Genomic DNA, 21957 nt, shown 5'->3' with positions numbered 1-21957 from the left:
GCTTGATGTACCGTATTTTCCGCACCATAAGCCGCCCTGGGTTATAAGCCGCGCCTTCAATGAACGGCATATTTCAAAACTTTGTCCACCTATAAGCCGCCCCGTGTTATAAGCCGCATCTAACTGCGCTAAAGGGAATGTCAAAAAAACAGTCAGATAGGTCAGTCAAACTTTAATAATATATTAAAAACCAGCGTGATGTGGGCGCGCATGGAGTCGTATATCAACATGGACGGAGCTGCGTGAAAAAAGCCACCCGGCCTCTTCGCGTAAACTTACCTTAACCACTCGCTCATCTTTTCTTCATCCATCCATCCCTTCGAGTTAGCTTTTATGATGACGCCGGCTGGAAAGGTCTCTTTTGGCAAGGTCTTCCTTTTGAATATCACCATGGGTGGAAGTTTCTGGCCATTAGCATGGCAAGCTAGAACCACAGTGAAGGATGACTTCTCATTCCCTGTGGTGCGAATATTCACCGTACGTGCTCCCGTTGTATCCACAGTGCGGTTCATAGGAATATCAAAAGTCAGTGGAACCTCGTCCATGTTGATAATGTTCTCTGGCCGGATCTTTTTTTCAGCTATCTTGTTTTTAAAATATGCACGGAAAGTAGCCAGCTTTTCTTGAAAGTCTTTAGGCAGTTGCTGTGAAATAGTAGTCCGTGTGCGGATGGAGAGATTGCGTCTTTTCATGAACCGGAAACCTGTCGCTTAGTAGGAGCCATTTTGTGGTCTTTACAGATGTAAACACACAAAGGAAATGAAACGTAATATCCGCGCGCTTCTTCTTCTTCTACGGGGGCGGGTGGTTGCTTACAGTAGAAGAAGAAGCGCTTCCTCTTCTATGGGGGCGGGTGCTTACCTTGGCGGTTGCTTGCGTAGAAGAAGAAGCACTTCCTCTTCTACGGGGAAAAAAGATGGCGGCTGTTTACCGTAGTTGCGAGACCGAAACTTTATGAAAATGAATCTTAATATTAATCCATATATAAAGCGCACCGGGTTATAAGCCGCACTGTCAGCTTTTGAGTAAATTTGTGGTTTTTAGGTGCGGCTAATAGTGCGGAAAATACGTACAGCTTAAGTTGTTCAACAGTCCGGGGGTCTCTGTTGTGGTATTTTAGGCTTTATATTGCGCCACAGATGTTAAATGGGAGACAGGTCTGGACTACAGGCAGGCCAGTCTAGTACCCGCACTCTTTTACTATGAAGCCATGCTGTTTTAACACGTGGCTTGGCATTGTCTTGCTGAAATAAGCAGGGGCGTCCATGATAACGTTGCTTGGATGGCAACACATCCATTCATCCATCCATCTTCTTCCGCTTATCCGAGGTCGGGTCGCGGGGGCAGCAGCCTAAGCAGGGAAGCCCAGACTTCCCTCTCCCCAGCCACTTGGTCCAGCTCTTCCTGTGGGACCCCGAGGCGTTCCCAGGCCAGCCGGGAGACATAGTCTTCCCAACGTGTCCTGGGTCTTCCCCGCGGCCTCCTACCGGTCGGACGTGCCCTAAACACCTCCCTAGGGAGGCGTTCGGGTGGCATCCTGACCAGATGCCCGAACCACCTCATCTGGCTCCTCTCCATGTGGAGGAGCAGCGGCTTTACTTTGAGCTCCTCCCGGATGACAGAGCTTCTCACCCTATCTCTAAGGGAGAGCCCCGCCACCCGGCGGAGGAAACTCATTTCGGCCGCTTGTACCCGTGATCTTGTCCTTTCGGTCATAACCCAAAGCTCATGACCATAGGTGAGGATGGGAACGTAGATCGACCGGTAAATTGAGAGCTTTGCCTTCCGGCTCAGCTCCTTCTTCACCACAACGGATCGATACAGCGTCCGCATTACTGAAGACGCCGCACCGATCCGCCTGTCGATCTCACCATCCACTCTTCCCTCACTCGTGAACAAGACTCCGAGGTACTTGAACTCCTCCACTTGCAACACATGTTGCTCCAAAACCTGTATGTACCTTTCAGCATTAAAGGTGCCTTGACAGATGTGTAAGTTACCCATGTCTTGGGCACTAATACACCCCCATACCATCACACATGCTGCCTTTTACACTTTGCGCCTGATGGGTCTTTTACTCTTTCCAAAAACTATTTGAAATGTGGACTCATCAGACCACAGAACACTTTTCCACTTTGCATCAGTCCATCTTAGATGAGCTCGGGCCCAGCGAAGTGTTTCTGGGTGTTGTTGATAAATGGCTTTGGGTTTGCTCAATAGAGTTTTAACTTGCGCTTAATAATAATAATAATAATAATAACTGGGATTTATATAGCGCTTTTCTAAGTACCCAAAGTCGCTTTACATGTAGAACCCATCAATCATTCACACCTGGTGGTGGTAAGCTACTTTCATAGCCACAGCTGCCCTGGGGTAGACTGACAGAAGCGTGGCTGGAATTTGCGCCAACGGCCCCTCCGACCACCACCTATCATTCATCATTCAATTCACCGGTGTGAGTGGCACCGGGGGCAAAGGGTGAAGTGTCCCGCCCAAGGACACAACGGCAGCGATTTTTGGATGGTAAGAGGCGGGGAGCGAACCTGCAACCCTCAGGTTCCTGGCACGGTTGCTCTACCCACTACGCCATACCGCTTACAGATGTAGCGACCAACTGTAGTTACTGACAGTGGTTTTCTGAAGTGTTCCTGAGCCCGTGTGGTGATATCCTTTACGCACGGATGCCGCTTTTTGAAGCAGTACCGCCTGAGGGATCCAAGGTCACGGCCTTGCCGCTTACGTGCAGTGATTTCCCCAGATTCTCTGAACCTTTTGATGTGATTACGAACCGTAGATGGTGAAATCCCTAAATTCCTTGCAATAGCTGGTTGAGAAATGTTGTTCTTAAACTATTGGGCAATTTGCTCAGGTGAGCCTCGCCCCATCATTGTTTGTGAATGACTGAGCATTTCATGGAAGCTGCTTTTATACCCTGTTCACCTGTGGGATGTTTTAAGTATGTCTTTGATGAGCATTCCTCAACTTTCTCAGTCTTTTTTGCCACCTGTGCCAGACATGTGCAGCCATCAAATTCCAAATGAGCCAATATTTGCAAAAAATAAAGTTTACCAGTTCGACTGTTAAGTATCTTGTCTTTGCAGTCTATTCAATTGAATATAAGTTGAAAAGGATTTGCAAATCATTGTATTACGTTTTTATTTACCATTTACACAACGTGCCAACTTCACTGCTTTTGTAATTAGATTTATAATGATGATGATGGATTAGTCTCCATTAACACATTCATTTTGAAAGCCCTGGTTGTTTGTAAAGAATGTTGCTGCAGGGTGTATTACTGTAAAGGTTTTATAGTGAGTGCTTTATTATCCTCTTTTGTTACACACAATTGTTTGAGCAAAGCAAAGTCAGTAGTACACAATAACTAAACAAAAGCAAAAATGAGTGTTTACTCTTCTTTCACAGACCTCCTGTGTTCAGGGAATTATTCCCCAAATTGGTAAACATGAACAACAACCCATTTATTCAAATAAGATGTGAATGCATTGGCCATCAGTTGTTGTTTACATGCTTGTTTGTGTCCATAATTCATGTATACACCATTCCCTTACAAGAAATAACAGCAATATTGCGAACTTGCAATCACGTGACCTAGAGGCACTTCTGGGTTTCAGGCGATGGTCTAAACTTATGAGGCTACTGTTTATTCACCCGCATCAGTGCAGATTTGGGCCTGTTTTGAAAGGTTTAGAGCAGGGGTGTCAAACTCAAATACAGAGTGGGCCAAAATTTAAAACTGAACAAAGCCGCGGGCCAAGGTTGAACAAATTAACCTTTTTAATAGGGACCCAAACAAGTTTTGCATTAAATATTGAACAAGCAAGGCTTATATAACGTTATAGTGACATGCAAAATCGAGTTTCAAATAATAATAATAATTAAAGCTGCAAGCAGCATTGGTCGGGCCCGTGTATTTGGCAGGTGCTAGTCCTAAATGAAATTTGAAGGGTCATAAAATCAAAACCGGAGCAGTTAGAAAAAAAGCGCTTCTGTCATTGTAATCACAAGGGTTCAATCTCTCTTCTGTGTTAGTTTGAAGGCGAAACGACAAACGCACCCAGAGGAGTTCGTTTTTGAAGGAAGGTGACCGGTTTTTACAAAAAATTTGTTTTGAAGGGGGAATAGCAAACTTCCTGTTCATTTTTGTTTATGAAATGTAGGTCTAAGTGAGACCTACATAGAGGTTTTTGTTTCACGTCTCTCCGACCTTCCCAGTGGGAGTTACAGGCAGTTTTGTAATTTTTTTCTTCCGAGGAGCAGTTTTTTTTGCGTTTTATTAAAAAATTGCTGTAGAGCGCAATTTTTAAATTTGGGGTTAGTTTTTTTTATTAGATCGCAATTTGTGCCAGTCCTGATGTGTGTGTTCAGTTCGGTGAGTTTTGAAGCATGTTAAGGGGGTCAAATTACAGCTCAAAGAGGCAAAATTGACTGTTTTTAGTACTTTTTTGTCTTAAAGGGGGAATTGCCAACTTCCTGTTGATTTTAGCCCGAGAATGTACCGTTAATGAAATGTAGGTCTAAGTCAGACCTACATAGAGGTTTTTGTTTCATGTCTCTCCGACCTTCCTAGTGGGAGCTACAGGCAGTCTAGTTTTTTTTTTTCCTAGGGGGCGCTAGAGCGCAATTTTGATTTTTGGGGTTTGGTTTTTTTATCAAACGGCAATTTTCGGCAGCCCTGATGTGTGCGTCAAATATGGTGAGTTTTGAAGCATGTTAAGTGGGTCAAATTACAGCTCAAAGAGGCGGCCGGTATAATAATAATAAAGAATAAAACCTTAGAATAACAATAGGTCCTTATGTCCCATTGCATAAGGACTCCCTTCGGGAGTCCTTTTGCAATGGGCCATTGCGGGCCCTAAAAACATCAATGGCATATCAAATACAATTTAAATAAAAATTGAATGCCTCTTTTCTATTTGCAGCCTTCTGAGGTAAATATCAACATTAACTTTTTCCACAGGCTAATACATTTGAAAATAAAATAATGAATAAACCAACCATTCAGGACTTTAAACTGCTCAGTTTGCAATACACTGATCTAATCTGATGTGCCCAAGCCAGATACCTGCCATCTTTTCTTGGATGCTAGTTCATTAATGTCGGGGCTCAGGGTTTGAGCTGAGGCAACCTTCATTATCGAACGAAGGTGTTCATCAGTCATTATATCTTGTATTCCACAGTCTTGGGGGTGTGCCTTAAAGGCACTGCTTTTAACGTCCTCTACTAGCTGTCGTCACGTCCGCTTTTCATCCCTTCTAACAACGTGCCGGCCCAGTCATAAGATATATGAGCGGCTTCTGTACGCACACATACGCGAATGCAACGCATACTTGATCAACAGCGATACAGTTTACACTGAGAGTGGCCGTATAAGCAACTTTAACATTGTTAGAAATATACGCCACACTGTGAATCCACACCAAACAAGAATGACAAACACATTTTGGGAGAACATCCGCACCGTAACACAACAACAACTCTTAGTATTATGTTGGATCCACTATGGACTGGACTCTCACAATATTATGTCAGACCCACTCGACATCCATTGCTTTCGGTCTCCCCTAGAGGGGGGGGGTTACCCACATATGCGGTCCTCTCCAAGGTTTCTCATAGTCATTCACATCGACGTCCCACTGGGGTGAGTTTTTCCTTGCCCTTATGCAGAGGTGGGTAGTAACGCGCTACATTTACTCCGTTACATCTACTTGAGTAACTTTTGCAATAAATTGTACTTCTAAGAGTAGTTTTAATGCAACATACTTTTACTTTTACTTAAGTATATTTATAGAGAAGGAACGCTACTTTTACACCGCTACTTTTATCTACATTCAGCTCGCTACTCGCTACTAATTTTTATCGATCTGTTAATGCACGCTTTGTTTGTTTTGGTCTGTCAGACAGACCTTCAAAGTGCCTGCCTTACTGGTGACGTTTCACTTCGTTCCACCAATCAGATGCAGTCACTGGTGACGTTGGACCAATCAAACAGAGCCAGGTGGTCACATGACCTGACTTAAACAAGTTGAAAAACTTATTGGGGTGTTACCATTTAGTGGTCAATTGTACGGAATATGTACTGTACTGTGCAATCTAATAATAAAAGTTCCAATCAATCAATCAAAAGTGTGAAGGAAAAAAGACCCTTTTTTATTTCAACCGTACATCCCGTCAAAAGCCTAAAGACTGACCGCACATGAGGACGTTCCTGTCTTCACAATAAAAGTGCCGCTCCATCGCGCCTGCGCTTTCAAAACAAGAGTCTCCGAAAGCCAGCGCAAACAAGCTAGCAAGCTACGGAGTTTGACGCCAATATATTTCTTGTAAAGTGTATAAAAACGAGTTTGGAAGCTGGACAAATAAGATGCCAAAAACCCACCACTTTCATGTGGTATTAGACAGAAAGGAGGAACTTTTCTTCTCCTCCATTTGAAAACGTGGACGTTATCATCACGACTGTCTGATTACAATCAACGCAAGTCATCAGAATCAGGTAATACACCAACTTATATTCTAGTCTTCATTAAAGAAAGGAATCTATATGTTAAACATGCATGTATATTCATTAAAACACCTTTAACATGTAAACAAAAACAGCAAAATAAATACATATAAATTATATACTGTATATATCAATGTAGTTTTTTCACAACATACTTTTTACTTTTACTCAAGTAAATATTTGGGTGACTACTCCTTACTTTTACTTGAGTAATAAATCTCTAAAGTAACAGTACTCTTACTTGAGTACAATTTCTGGCTACTCTACCCACCTTTGCCCTTATGTGGGCTTTGTACCGAGGATGTCGTTGTGGCTTGTGCAGCCCTTTGAGACACTTGTGATTTAGGGCTATATAAATAAACATTGATTGATTGATTGATTGAACATAAACACAACAGAACAAATACCCAGAACCCCTTGCTGCACTAACTCTTCCGGGACGCTACAAAATACACCCCCGCTACCACCGCCCCCCCCCACACACACACACCTTGTAGCTCCCGGAAGAGTTAGTGCTGCAAAGGGTTCTGGGTATTTGTTCTGTTGTGTTACGGTGCAGATGTTCTCCCGAAATGTGTTTGTCATTCTTGTTTGGTGTGGATTCACAGTGTGGAGTATATTTCTAACAATGTTAAAGTTTTTTATACTTGCACCCTCAGTGTAACCTGTATCGCTGAATCAAATATTTAAAATGGGATGTAGTGGATTTTTACACTCTTAAGAAAAATAATATTTGAAAGATTTAAACCATTTATAATCACCAAGACGTTACTGCTACCTCACTTCATTTGACACAAGGATTGAAATAAAAAAAGATTGGAGGCACATCATGTCTTTACATCTGAGGGGTCCACAAATTAAACATCAATCGGTGAAAGCCAACGATGGACTTATTGGTGCATCTCTAAGTAACGTATTTGATTGACGTAACGAGTGCCGTGCTGCTGTGATCGTGACGCTAATGAGGAAAAGTTTGTTTGCAGTTGATTTCCTGCTACAAATATTAGTCTCCGCTACTTCATGTCTGCAGTTGTTTTTATGCAGTGAAGTTGATATTTTGTCTCATTATGTATCTGTTGTTCAGCAATGTTTGCTAGCGATATCAAGATTGAGTAAATGCTAGTATATATATTTATTAATACTATGAAGGATATTTTCTTCATGCTAACAAATATCACCAAAGACACTATAATGTGGTCATCCGTGTAGAATAAAGATCTAGTCTTTCCTGCACAACAACAAGTAAGCTTTTAGTTTGTTATGAAATAGGACAATGAAAATATGGTGGATTGGACCAATAATCACAATATATATTACTAGGACTTAACATGACATTAGTTTATTTGCACAAGCAGGTCTTCTAGGTATATTTAGGCGTAGCAGCCACAAAAGAACACAAACTAATCGTCCTTTCTCTACGTTTAGTTCTGCTCTCTAACACTACTACAATAAAGACGATTGCATCACAGAAAGTTTCTCAAAGTGATCACTGCAGACCAGAGGTGGGTAGTAACGTGCTACATTTACTCCGTTACATCTACTTGAGAAACTTTTGGGATACATTGTACTTCTAAGAGTAGTTTTAATGCAACATACTCTTACTTTTACTTGAGTATATTTATAGAGAAGAAACGCTACTTTTACTCCGCTACTTTTATCTACATTCAGCTCGCTACTCGCTACTAATTTTTATCGATCTGTTAATGCACGCTTTGTTTGTTTTGGTCTGTCAGACAGACCTTCATAGTGCCTGCGTTTCAACAAATACAGTCACTGGTGACGTTCACTCCGTTCCACCAATCAGATGCAGTCACTGGTGACGTTGGACCAATCAATGGACCTGACTTAAACAAGTGGAAAAACTTATTGGGGTGTTACCATTTAGTGGTCAATTGTACGGAATATGTACTGTACTGTGCAATCAACTAATAAAAGTTCCAATCAATCAATCAAAACTGTGAAGGAAAAAAGACAATTTTTTATTTCAACCGTACATCCCGTCAAAAGCCTAAAGACTGACTGCACAGTTCCTGTCTTCAAATAAAAGTGCCGCTCCATTGCGCCTGCGCTTTCAAAATAACAGTCTCCGAAAGCCAGCGCAAACAGGCTAGCAAGCTACGGAGTTTGCCGCCAATGTATTTCTTGTAAAGTGTATAAAAACGAATATGGAAGCTGGACAAATAAGATGCCAAAAACCCACCACTTTCATGTGGTATTAGACAGAAAGGAGGAACTTTTCTTCTCCTCCATTTGAAAACGTGGACGTTATCATCACGACTGTCTGATTACAATCAACGCAAGTCATCAGAATCAGGTAATACACCAACTTATATTCTAGTCTTCATTAAAGAAAGGAATCTATATGTTAAACATGCATGTATATTCATTAAAACAGCTTTAACATGTAAACAAAAACAGCAAAATAAATACATATAAATTATATACTGTATATATCAATGTATATGTATGTATGTATGTATGTATATATATATATATATATATATATGATATGAGTGTGTATGTTACTCATCAGTTACTCAGTACTTGAGTAGTTTTTTCACAACATACTTTTTACTTTTACTCAAGTAAATATTTGGGTGACTACTTCTTACTTTTACTTGAGTAATAAATCTCTAAAGTAACAGTACTCTTACTTGAGTACAATTTCTGGCTACTCTACCCACCTCTGCTGCAGACACAAGCATGGTCCGATTGTATTCCCCAAATGATGAAAGGGATATTTTAACAGCCATTTTGTCTTTCCCTGATTTTATTACCTTTGTGAACCACTTCTTTCTGGACTCTTTCCTATGTCTCTATTTGAACGACTGGAACACGCAAGAACAAAACAACATTACGAAATTGTTTGCTTAACACTACACTCACTTTCACTTGTTTTAATGCTACGCTCAAGCTGCTTGACCATCGTGTCAATGATCATGTCAATTATCCGTAAATTATTCTATCATTTATCATGCAAATTATATCAATTATGTAAATTATATCTATTATGTCAATTATCATGTAAATTATATCAATTATCATGGCAATTATTATATCAATTATCAAGTCAATTATGTCAATTATTATATCAATGATCATGTTAATTATAATATCAATTAGCATGTCAATTATCATGTCAACTATTACATCAATTGTCAAATATGTCAATAATGATATACATTATGTCCTTTATGTCAATTATCATGCCAATTATTATATCAATTATCAAGTCAATTATGTCAATTGTTATATCAATTATGTCAATTATCATGTTAATTATATCAATTAGCATGTCAATTATCATGTCAACTATTATATCGATTATGTCAAATATCAAATCACATCAACTTTATGTCAATATTAATAAATTATGTCCATTGTCAATTATCATGCCAATGATCGTGCCAACAATCGCAAAAAGCCGCTGCCTGACCAGAGCTCAGAAAATCTGCAAAGACTCCTCCCACCCCCACCAAGGACTGTTTTCACTCCTGGACTCTAGAAAGAGGTTCCGCAGCCTCCGAAGCAGAACCTCCAGGTTCTGTAACAGCTTCTTCCCTCAGTCCGTAAGACTCTTGAACGCATCATAATCATCCCCTCAACTCCCCCCAAAATGGGTTAACTCGCTGGAATAAAAAAGACAATATAACATACATCCATAAACGTGGATGCATATGAAAAAGTGCAATATATTTATCTGTACAGTAACCTATTTATTTATTTATATATGCACTTTATTGTTTTTTTATCCTGCACTACCATGAGCTAATGAAACAAAATTTTGTTCTTATCTGTACTGTAAAGTTCAAATTTGAATGACAATAAAAAGGAAGTCTAAAAAAAAAAGTCTAAAGTCTAACAACTATCATGTCAATTGTCATGTTAATTATGTCAATTATTATGTCAGTTATGTCAACTACCGTATTTTCCGCACTATAAGGCGCACCTAAAAACCACAAATTTTCTCAAAAGCTGACAGTGCGCCTTATAATCCGGTGCGCTTTATATATGGATTAATATTAAGATTCATTTTCATAAAGTTTCGGTCTCGCAACTTCGGTAAACAGCCGCCATCTTTTTTCCCGGTAGAACAGGAAGCGCTTCTTCTTCTACGCAAGCAACCGCCAAGGTAAGCACCCGCCCCCATAGAACAGGAAGCGCTTCTTCTTCTACTGTAAGCAACCACCCGCCCGCGTAGAAGAAGAAAAAGCGCGCGGATATTACCGTACGTTTCATTTCCTTTGTGTGTTTACATCTGTAAAGACCACAAAATGGCTCCTACTAAGCGACAGGGATCCGGTTCATGAAAAGACGCAATCTCTCCATCCGCACACGGATTACTATTTCACAGCAACTGATATTCCTGTGAACCGCACTGTGGATACAACGGGAGCACGTACGGTGAATATTCGCACCACAGGGAATGAGAAGTCATCCTTCACTGTGGTTCTAGCTTGCCATGCTAATGGCCAGAAACTTCCACCCATGGTGATATTCAAAAGGAAGACCTTGCCAAAAGAGACCTTTCCAGCCGGCGTCATCATAAAAGCTAACTCGAAGGGATGGATGAAGAAAAGATGAGCGAGTGGTTAAGGTAAGTTTAAGTTTACGCGAAGAGGCCGGGTGGCTTTTTTCACGCAGCTCTGTCCATGTTGATATACGATTCCATGCGCGCCCACATCACGCTGGTTTTAATATATTAATAAAGTTTTTTTGACATTCCTTTAGCGCAGTTAGATGCGGCTTACAACACGGGGCGGCTTATAGGTGGACAAAGTTTTGAAATATGCCGTTCATTGAAGGCGCGCCTTATAACCCAGGGCGCCTTATGGTGCGGAAAATACGGTATTATATCGATTATATCAATTATCATGTCAGTTATGTCAACTAGTATATCGATTATGTCAATTATCATGTCAATTATGTCAAGTATCATGTAAATTATATCAATTATGTCATTTATCATGTAAATTATTGTATCAATTATCATGTCAACTATGTCAATTATGTAAATAATGTCAATTACCATGTCAATTATGTAAATTATCATGTCAAATATGTAAATCACCATGTCAATTATCATGCCAATTATCAATGAATCAATGTTTATTTATATAGCCCTAAATCACAAGTGTCTCAAAGGGCTGCACAAGGCACAACGACATCCGCGGTACAGAGCCCACATAAGGGCAAGGAAAAACTCACAACCCCAATGGGACGTCGATGTGAATGACTATGAGAAACCTTGGAGAGGACCACATATGTGTGTGACCCCCCCCTAATTATGTCAATCATCATGCCAATTATTATGTCAATTATGGTGTCAATGATCATGTCAATTAAAACGGATGCAACCCAGCAAAAAGGACACTTCACCTACAGTGTCCACAGTCCACTATTTATTTCACACTCACACCGCTTGATTAGTTTTTTTTATCAAAAGTTACTGAATCCATTTTAACTCATTGAACTGTATCGGATGGAACCGTTTTAAAACAATGAGGTGGTATGGTCAACCCCAAATATGGAAGGACTGGTGACATTGTTATCATGTGAGACAGGTGGAAGAAGTTAAATGTCATGCTGAGTGTCCACTCACCTCAGCAGGGAGCAGAGCGTAAGAATAGAACTGCTTCAGCCCCGACACCAAGTCATCCTGGGAGTTGATGACGTAGTCCACGAAGCGGCGGGTGAGTGCAAACCAATCCGAGCCACCGGAGACTTCCAGGCCGTCTGGGATGGTGCGGACTCCCAGGCGCCACATGTGGTTGTCACACTCATGGAAGAGTCGATCCAGGCCCTGCTTCTTGATAAACCTTGAAGACCAAGAAGACATTCAGTTTGTTATCCAGCGTTTGGTGCCACTCTACTCTTTCAAGGAACTTGACATTTGACCATCATTCTTCACTTCATTGCTGACAAACTGTGCAGATCTTCATTAGTAGTCAGGGCGTATACCGATTATTAGTAGTCAGGGCCGATACCGATTAAAAATACCAAAAAAAAGCAAGATTAAATATAACTAAATAAATTAAAGAACAACTAAATCCCATAGGAACCGAAAGGAAACCACCAAAAATTAGGAAAACTGACGAAAATACCAAGAATAGCAAGACTAAATATAATTAAATAAATTAAAAAACAACTAAATCACATAGGGAACCGAAAGGAAATAACCAAAAATGAGAAAAACAAACAAAAGTACCAAGAAAAGCAAGAATAAATACAATTAAATAAATTAAAGAACAACTAAATCACATAGGAACCGGAAGGAAATAACCAAAAATGAGGAAAACAGACAAAAATAAGCAAGAGTAATACAACTAAATAAATTAAAGAACTAAATCACATAGGAACCGAAAGGAAAGAACCAAAAATGAGGAAAACAGACAAAAATACCAAGAAAAGCTAGATTAAATATAACTAAACAAATTAAAGAACAACTAAATCACATATGAATCGAAAGGAAAGAACCAAAAATTAGGAAATGAGACAAAAATACCAAGAAAAGCAAGATTAAATATACCGGTAACTAAATTAATTAAAGAACAACTAAATCACATAGGAACCATAAGGAAGGAACCAAAAATGAGGAAAACAGATGAAAATACCAAGAAAAGCAAGATTAAATATAACTAAATCCAAAATAAAGAATAACTAAATCACATAGAAAACGAAAGGAAAATAAATATGAACTATTATGAAAAATGTTATCAACAAAAGAATAAATCAAAGGAAACAAAACTGATGAATAACTAAACTAAATAGTGCTCTAAATGGTAAATGGGTTGTACTTGTATAGCGCTTTTCTACCTTTTTTTTTTTTTAAGGAACTCAAAGCGCTTTGACACTATTTCCACATTCACCCATTCACATTCACACACTGATGGTAATAAATAACTAATATATAAAAGAAAACGTGTAAATATTTACTATTCAAATACAAAACATATACTTCACTATCTATTTATTTTTCATATACTAAATACTGGTATTATTTGTGTAAATATTTAATATTCACATACACAACTTATCTACTTATTTATTGTTATGTACTAAATACTGGTATCATGTGTGTAAATATTTACTAGTCACATATAGAACTTATTTACTTTACTATTTATTCACTTTTATAAACTAAATACTGGTATTATATGTGTAAATATATACTCGTCACATAAAAAAAGTATCTACTTCACTATTTATTTTTATATACTAAATACGGGTATCATATGTGTAAATATTTACTATTAACATACAAAACTTATCTACTTCACTATTTATTTATTTTTATATACTAAATACTGGTATCATATGTGTAAATATTTACTATTCACATACAAAACTTATCTACTTCACTATTTATTTATTTTTATATACTAAATACTGGTATCATATGTGTAAATATTTACTATTCACATACAAAACTTATCTACTTCACTATTTATTTATTTTTATATACTAAATACTGGTATCATATGTGTAAATAATTACTATTAACATACAAAACTGATCTACTTCACTATTTATTTTTATATACTAAATACTGGTATCATATGTGTAAATATTTATTATTCACATACAAAACTTATCTACTTCACTATTTATTTATTTTTATATACTAAATACTGGTATCATGTGTGTAAATATTTACTAGTCACATACAGAACTTATTTACTTTACTATTTATTCACTTTTATAAACTAAATACTGGTATTATATGTGTAAATATATACTAATCACATAAAAAACTTATCTACTTCACTATTTATTTATTTTTATATACTAAATACTGGTATCATATGTGTAAATATTTACTATTCACATACAAAACTTATCTACTTCACTATTTATTTTTATATACTAAATACTGGTATCATATGTGTAAATATTTACTATTCACATACAAAACTTATCTACTTCACTATTTATTTATATATACTAAATACTGGTATCATATGGGTAAATATTTACTATTCACCAGTGTTGGGACTAACGCGTTACAAAGTAACGCGTTATTTTTTATATTCAGTAACTCAGTTACCGTTACTACATGATGCGTTATTGCGTTATTTTGCGTTATTTTTTATGTAGTATCGGCTAGAAACTGAGAAGATCTGAGTGTTGCAGCGCTGCTGAAGAGGCGACAAAAAAGAGGCGCGCCGCGCGCTGTCTGTGTGTACGTGTGTGTGTGTGTGTGTGTGTGTGTGTGTGTGTGTGTGTGTGTGTGTGTGTGTGTGTGTGTGGGAGGGGGCGTGTCTGTGTCTACTATCAAGACGTCATGGCGAACCCCGAAGCCGAGTTTCTTAAAATGGAGATATTTTCAGTACGTTTCTTTTATCGACCACAAAGAAAAGAACATTTTAGTTGAATGTAAGTTTCAAATATGCTGAAACAGCTACAAAAACAACATGCTTCGACGAAGCTAGTAAAGAGACACACACTTCACCTCCACCTCCAACAGCGGCTGGATTTTAATGAGGCACTGCACACTGAAGGTACACACACTCTGTCAATTCTCTTATATACTCTTTCATTTTAGACTTTTAGAGTGTTCGATTATCACATCACTCTAAATGTTTAGACTATAAAGTTCACAAACCTAAAGAGGGATACTAGTGGGCCAGGCTAATATTTCCTTTTCTCTAAACTAAGTGGGGAAATGTGTAGAGTGTTCTGGGCTTCAGACATGATTTTATTTCATAATTCCTTGAGATAAAAAAAACGCCTGGTTAGGCTTTATGTATGTAGTGTGTGCCTTTCTTGTTTTACAGCTATGTTGTTATTATGCTGTTTGTTACTTATGTATGTTAAGTTGCAGCTATTTAAAATAGTTTTGTCAATTTGTTCTGGTCTGAAACAAATTGGCCCTTTAAAACATATCTTTGTCTTTGTGTGTTGTATGTAGACCACATTGCTTAGCAGAGTTGAGTGATGCAAATGCATGTCAAGTTGATCAACACATTGTATTACCGTATTCTCCAGTGCAATAACAGTACTAAAATGAAGGCTAAAAGGGTATTAAATGGAGCCTTAAAAAAAAATATATATATATATATAAGTAACTAAATAGTTACTTTTCACAGTAACGCATTACTTTTTGGTGTAAGTAACTGAGTTAGTAACTGAGTTACTTTTGAAATAAAGTAACTAGTAACTGTAACTAGTTACTGGTTTTCAGTAACTAACCCAACACTGCTATTCACATACAAAACTTATCTACGGTACTTATTTATTTTCATATACTAAATACCGGTATCATGTGTGTAAATATTTACATACAAAACTTATCTACATGACTATTTATTTACTTTGTACATACTAAATACTAGCGCTTGTCTCCCTCTATGTTGTGATATAAATAATATGATGAATGATATATGGCCATACAGACTTTAGGTTCGAAATGATTGCCACTTATTGGTGCTCTGTCCACTTCAAGTCCATGAGTAAACATTGTTAAATGTCACAAAGCAAATAAGACAATATATTGTGTTTATCTCCATGTTGAGAGGAGTATAAACTAGGGATGACAGTACCAGTAGGTGTTGGCACCTGAGTAACCACCTCATCAAACTGCACCGCGCTCCACCGAGCAACAAGCCTGCTGGCGTAGGCTCGGTACTACTTTCCAAGTGTGGCCTTGGGACTGTTCAGCTTTTAATGCTTTGCACTTTAAGGCGAGACCACTCACCGGGTGTTCTCTCTGCCGTGGGATTTGAGAAAGTTCTTGTCTCTGTGCTGTGACAGGAAGGCCACCAGCTCATCGTTGGTCCTGAGGGGTTACAGAGCGCGGGAGGGAGTTTAGGGACCCTAAAAGTGTCTCACTTCACACAAAAACCAACCATGCAACCTTTAAAGCCAACATACATGGTGTCCAAAGTGTGGCCCGGGGGCCATTTGCGACCCGCAGCTTAGTTTTTAACATTCTAAAAATACTACTACGAAAAAAAGCATGGAACAAAAGAGTGAAGTGAAACTTAACAAGAACAAGTTGCAATTTTGACTCTAAAAACACAAAACTGCCATGCATGCTGTTTTTGTCTTTAAAACTGTCATTGCTCTAAAAAAAAATAATGAATAAAAATCAATGTTGTTATGAATTATTGACATACTGTATTCAAGGCTCCAATTACTTCACATCAAATATTACACTTTGACATTTTTTATGGGAAAATGTTGCATATTTTGTGTTTTTGCCATTAAAAAATACAAAGTTTTCTATGACAAAAAAGGACATTGAACAAACAAACAAAAAAACAGGAAAAAAATAGAAACTTATAATCAACGGATAGATCTAAAGTTGATCTAGAGATTCATGTGTTGAAAGTAAAACAATAAAAAAAAAATCTTATTTTTAACACTTTTAATGAGTGGGGCCCTTTTGGATCTCTGAGAATTTTAGTGGGACTCATTGCTCAAAAAAAAAAATTAATCAAAATCAACGTTGGTATGAATTCTTGACCAATTACTTCACATCAAATATTACACTTTGACATTTTTTATGGGAAAATGTATCATATTCTGTGTTTTTGCCATTAAAAAATACAAAGTTTTCTATGACAAAATAAAGGACATTGAACAAACAAACAAAAAAACAGGAAAAAATAGAAACTTATAATCAACGGATAGATCTAAAGTTGATCTAGAGATTCATGTGTTGAAAGTAAAACAATAAAAAAAATCGTATTTTTAACACTTTTAATGAGTGGGGCCCTTTTGGATCTCTGAGAATTTTAGTGGGACTCATTGCTCAAAAAAAAAAAAAATCAAAATCAACGTTGGTATGAATTCTTGACCAATTACTTCACATCAAATATTACACTTTGACATTTTTTATGGGAAAATGTTGCATATTCTGTGTTTTTGCCATTAAAAAATACAAAGTTTTCTATGACAAAAAAAGGACATTGAACAAACAAACAAAAAAACAGGAAAAAATAGAAACTTATAATCAACGGATAGATCTAAAGTTGATCTAGAGATTCATGTGTTGAAAGTAAAACAATAAAAAAACGTATTTTTAACACTTTCAATGAGTGGGGCCCTTTTGGATCTCTGAGAATTTTAGTGGGACTCATTGCTCAAAAAAAAATAATTAATCAAAATCAACGTTGGTATGAATTCTTGACCAATTACTTCACATCAAATATTACACTTTGACATTTTTTATGGGAAAATGTTGCATATTTTGTGTTTTTGCCATTAAAAAATACAAAGTTTTCTATGACAAAAAAAGGACATTGAACAAACAAACAAAAAAACAGGAAAAAATAGAAACTTATAATCAACGGATAGATCTAAAGTTGATCTAGAGATTCATGTGTTGAAAGTAAAACAATAAAAAAAAATCTTATTTTTAACACTTTTAATGAGTGGGGCCCTTTTGGATCTCTGAGAATTTTAGTGGGACTCATTGCTCAAAAAAAATAAAAAAAAATAAAAATCAACGTTGGTATGAATTATTGACCAATTACTTCACATCAAATATTACACTTTGACATTTTTTATGGGAAAATGTTGCATAGTTTGTGTTTTTGCCATTAAAAAATACAAAGTTTTCTATGACAAAATAAAGGACATTGAACAAACAAACAAAAAAACAGGAAAAAATAGAAACTTATAATCAACGGATAGATCTAAAGTTGATCTAGAGATTCATGTGTTGAAAGTAAAACAATAAAAAAAATCTTATTTTTAACCCTTTTAATGAGTGGGGCCCTTTTGGATCTCTGAGAATTTTAGTGGGACTCATTGCTCAAAAAAAAATAATTAATCAAAATCAACGTTGGTATGAATTCTTGACCAATTACTTCACATCAAATATTACACTTTGACATTTTTTATGGGAAAATGTTGCATATGTTGTGTTTTTGCCATTAAAAAATACAAAGTTTTCTATGACAAAAAAGGACATTGAACAAACAAACAAAAAAACAGGAAAAAAATAGAAACTTATAATCAACGGATAGATCTAAAGTTGATCTAGAGATTCATGTGTTGAAAGTAAAACAATAAAAAAAATCGTATTTTTAACACTTTTAATGAGTGGGGCCCTTTTGGATCTCTGAGAATTTTAGTGGGACTCATTGCTCAAATTTTTTTTTTAATCAAAATCAACGTTGGTATGAATTATTGACCAATTACTTCACATCAAATATTCCACTTTAAAACATTTGTGGGGAAAATATTGCAAAATTGGATGTTTTTGCTGTTAAAAAAATACACGTTTTCTATGACAGAAAGGACCTTGAAGAAAAATAAAACCTTAGAATCAACAAATAGATCTAATGTTGATCTAGAGATTTATGTGTTGAAAGTAAAACAATAAAAACTCAACTAAGACTTAATTTGAACACTTTTAATGAGTGGGAACCTTTTGAATCTCCAAGAATTTTAGTGACATTTTTTTTTCTTCTAAACTGTCATGACTCAAAAAAAAAAAAAAGGTATCAAAAATCAACGTTGTTATGAATTATTGACATATTTAAGGCTCCAATGACTTCACATCAAATATTGCACTTTTACATTTATGGGAAAATGTTGCGTATTTTGTGTTTTGCCATTAAAAAATACAATGTTTTCTATGACAAAAACAGACATTGAACAAACAAACAAAAAAACTAAAAAAATAGAAACTTATAATTAATGGATAGATCCAAAGTTGATCTAGAGATTTATGTGTTGAAAGTAAAACAAAAAAATATTATCTTTAACACTTTTAATGAGTGTTAAAGATAAGCCCTTTTGGATTCCTGAGAATTTTAGTAAGACTTTTTTAACTGTCATTGCTCAAAAAAATAATAATGAATCAAAAATCAACGTTGTTATGAATTATTGACCTGTTTAAGGCTCCAATGACTTCAGATCAAATATTCCACTTTGAAATATTTTGGTGGGAAAATATTGCAAAATGTGATGTTTTTGCCATTTAAAAATTAAATATTTTTCTACGACAAAAAGGACATTGAAGAAAAACAAAAGTTTATAATCAACAGATAGATGTGAAGTTGATCTAGAAATTCATGTGTTGAAAGTAAAAGAATAAAAACTCAAGTATGATTTCATTTTAACACTTTTAATGAACCTTTTGAACCATTAGTGGGATTTTCTTTTAAACTGTCATGACTCAAAAAAAAAGACTCAAAAATCAATGTTGTTATGAATTATTGACCTACCGTATTTTCCGCACTATTAGCCGCACCTAAAAACCACAAATTTACTCAAAAGCTGACAGAGCGGCTTATAACCCGGTGCGCTTTATATATGGATTAATATTAAGATTCATTTTCATAAAGTTTAGGTCTCGCAACTACGGTAAACAGCCGCCATCTTTTTTCCCCGTAGAAGAGGAAGTGCTTCTTCTTCTACGCAAGCAACCGCCAAGGTAAGCACCCGCCCCCATAGAAGAGGAAGCGCTTCTTCTTCTACTGTAAGCAACCACCCGCCCCCGTAGAAGAAGAAGAAGCGCGCGGATATTACGTTTCATTTCCTTTGTGTGTTTACATCTGTAAAGACCACAAAATGGCTCCTACCAAGCGACAGGTTTCCGGTTCATGAAAAGACGCAATCTCTCCATCCGCACACGGACTACTATTTCACAGCAACTGCCTAAAGACTTTCAAGAAAAGCTGGCTACTTTCCGTGCATATTGTAAAAACAAGATAGCTGAAAAAAAGATCCGGCCAGAGAACATTATCAACATGGACGAGGTTCCACTGACTTTTGATATTCCTGTGAACCGCACTGTGGATACAACGGGAGCACGTACGGTGAATATTCGCACCACAGGGAATGAGAAGTCATCCTTCACTGTGGTTCTAGCTTGCCATGCTAATGGCCAGAAACTTCCACCCATGGTGATATTCAAAAGGAAGACCTTGCCAAAAGAGACCTTTCCAGCCGGCGTCATCATAAAAGCTAACTCGAAGGGATGGATGGATGAAGAAAAGATGAGCGAGTGGTTAAGGGAAGTTTACGCGAAGAGGCCGGGTGGCTTTTTTCACGCAGCTCCGTCCATGTTGATATACGACTCCATGCGCGCCCACATCACGCTGGTTTTTAATATATTATTAAAGTTTGACTGACCTATCTGACTGTTTTTTTGACATTCCCTTTAGCGCAGTTAGATGCGGCTTATAACACGGGGCGGCTTATAGGTGGACAAAGTTTTGAAATATGCCGTTCATTGAAGGCGCGGCTTATAACCCAGGGCGGCTTATGGTGCGGAAAATACGGTATTTAAGGCTCAAAATGACTTCACATCAAATATCACACTTTGACATTTTTTATGAGAAAATGCTGCATATTTTGTGTTTTTGCCATAAAAAATGTTTTCTTTAACAACAAGGCCATAAAAGACAACCAACTAATAATAATAATACAAATGTGTATCGGCAGATAGATCTGAAGTTGATGTAAAGATTTAAGCAATGAAAAAAAAAATGTATCTAAGACTTATTTTTAACCTTTCTATGATTGAGGGGAGCAATAAAGGTAAAAAAAATCGATATATTGTAATGGTTTTGAAAATGAAAAACATAACTTTTCAGTGGTAGAAGTTTGGACAGCCCTGATTTAAAACTTTCTGTCAGTTTCCAGGAACAATCTACTCAATGTGTCCTCTGCCAGAGGTTGAAAGCCTGTCTTGGAGATAGAAGTGTTGCAGCTACCGTACCTGGTAGGGAAGTCCGTGCCGCTGAGATTGATGAAGTAATCCCACTTCCAGTTCAGCATGGAGAGCAGATCCTGCATGCTGCGGAGATAGGCTTTCAGCAGGCTGGCCCCGCCCCAGATGGTCACCATCCGCCAGGGGGTGACACGAGTATTTGGGTACTGCTGGGCCATCTGCACCACCTCCCGGTGCATGTAGGCCGACCGCTGCGTGGGGTCAGAGTCTCAGGTCAAAAAGAGAAATGTGGGGGGTCCTTCTTACACAAGATGACTCACAGGCACTATTTGTTTCTGGTAAGGGGGAAGAATTGTGCCTCCAAACTGACACCACCATAGTCTGTAAATGAGGAACATTGGAAGATATATTCGCCCAATGAACAAGAACTCCAGGGCTCGAATATAACCACGGCAACCGCAGCAAGTGACGCGACGGCCCTCGTCATTTGCCGTAATGCCCTAAAAAATTGACCAGCATCGGCGGCAAGAACATGCCTTGACCGCCCTTGACTTTTTACTTGTTAATAAATGAGGGATGTAACAATAAACGGTATATTGATAATTTGCGATAAAATTCCCAATGGTTCGTAACACAGTCTAATTTTTTAACTACCGAAAACCAGTCAATTTAGGCAACAGGAAGTCAGGCGCATGCACACCAGCGTCCTTTAGCTTGATAATCATCGCGGACTAAGGACACAGACTTTGCTCGGGAGATTTCCCTTCGGAGTAAATGGAGCCAAGCGCTTGGTTTAACTTCATTT

General features: G+C 37.4%; 1 protein-coding gene across 1 annotated transcript in view; it reads right to left on the bottom strand.

Moving 5' to 3' along the window:
* xylt2 (xylosyltransferase II) overlaps positions 1-21957 on the bottom strand; it is a 74114-nt gene that overhangs the window by 20881 nt on the left and 31276 nt on the right. Inside the window, exons 4-6 of the mRNA XM_061973848.2 lie at positions 21201-21403; positions 16218-16298; positions 12123-12339 (exon numbers count right to left, since the gene is read on the bottom strand). Coding sequence (XP_061829832.2) covers positions 12123-12339; positions 16218-16298; positions 21201-21403 — 501 coding nt within the window. The remainder of the gene's footprint in view (positions 1-12122; positions 12340-16217; positions 16299-21200; positions 21404-21957) is intronic.

This window comes from Nerophis lumbriciformis, linkage group LG22 (genome assembly GCF_033978685.3).
Source record: "Nerophis lumbriciformis linkage group LG22, RoL_Nlum_v2.1, whole genome shotgun sequence".
Taxonomy (NCBI): Eukaryota; Metazoa; Chordata; class Actinopteri; order Syngnathiformes; family Syngnathidae; genus Nerophis; species Nerophis lumbriciformis.
Note: the sequence above shows the minus strand (reverse complement) of the source record. Positions and strands in the feature narration are given on the sequence as shown.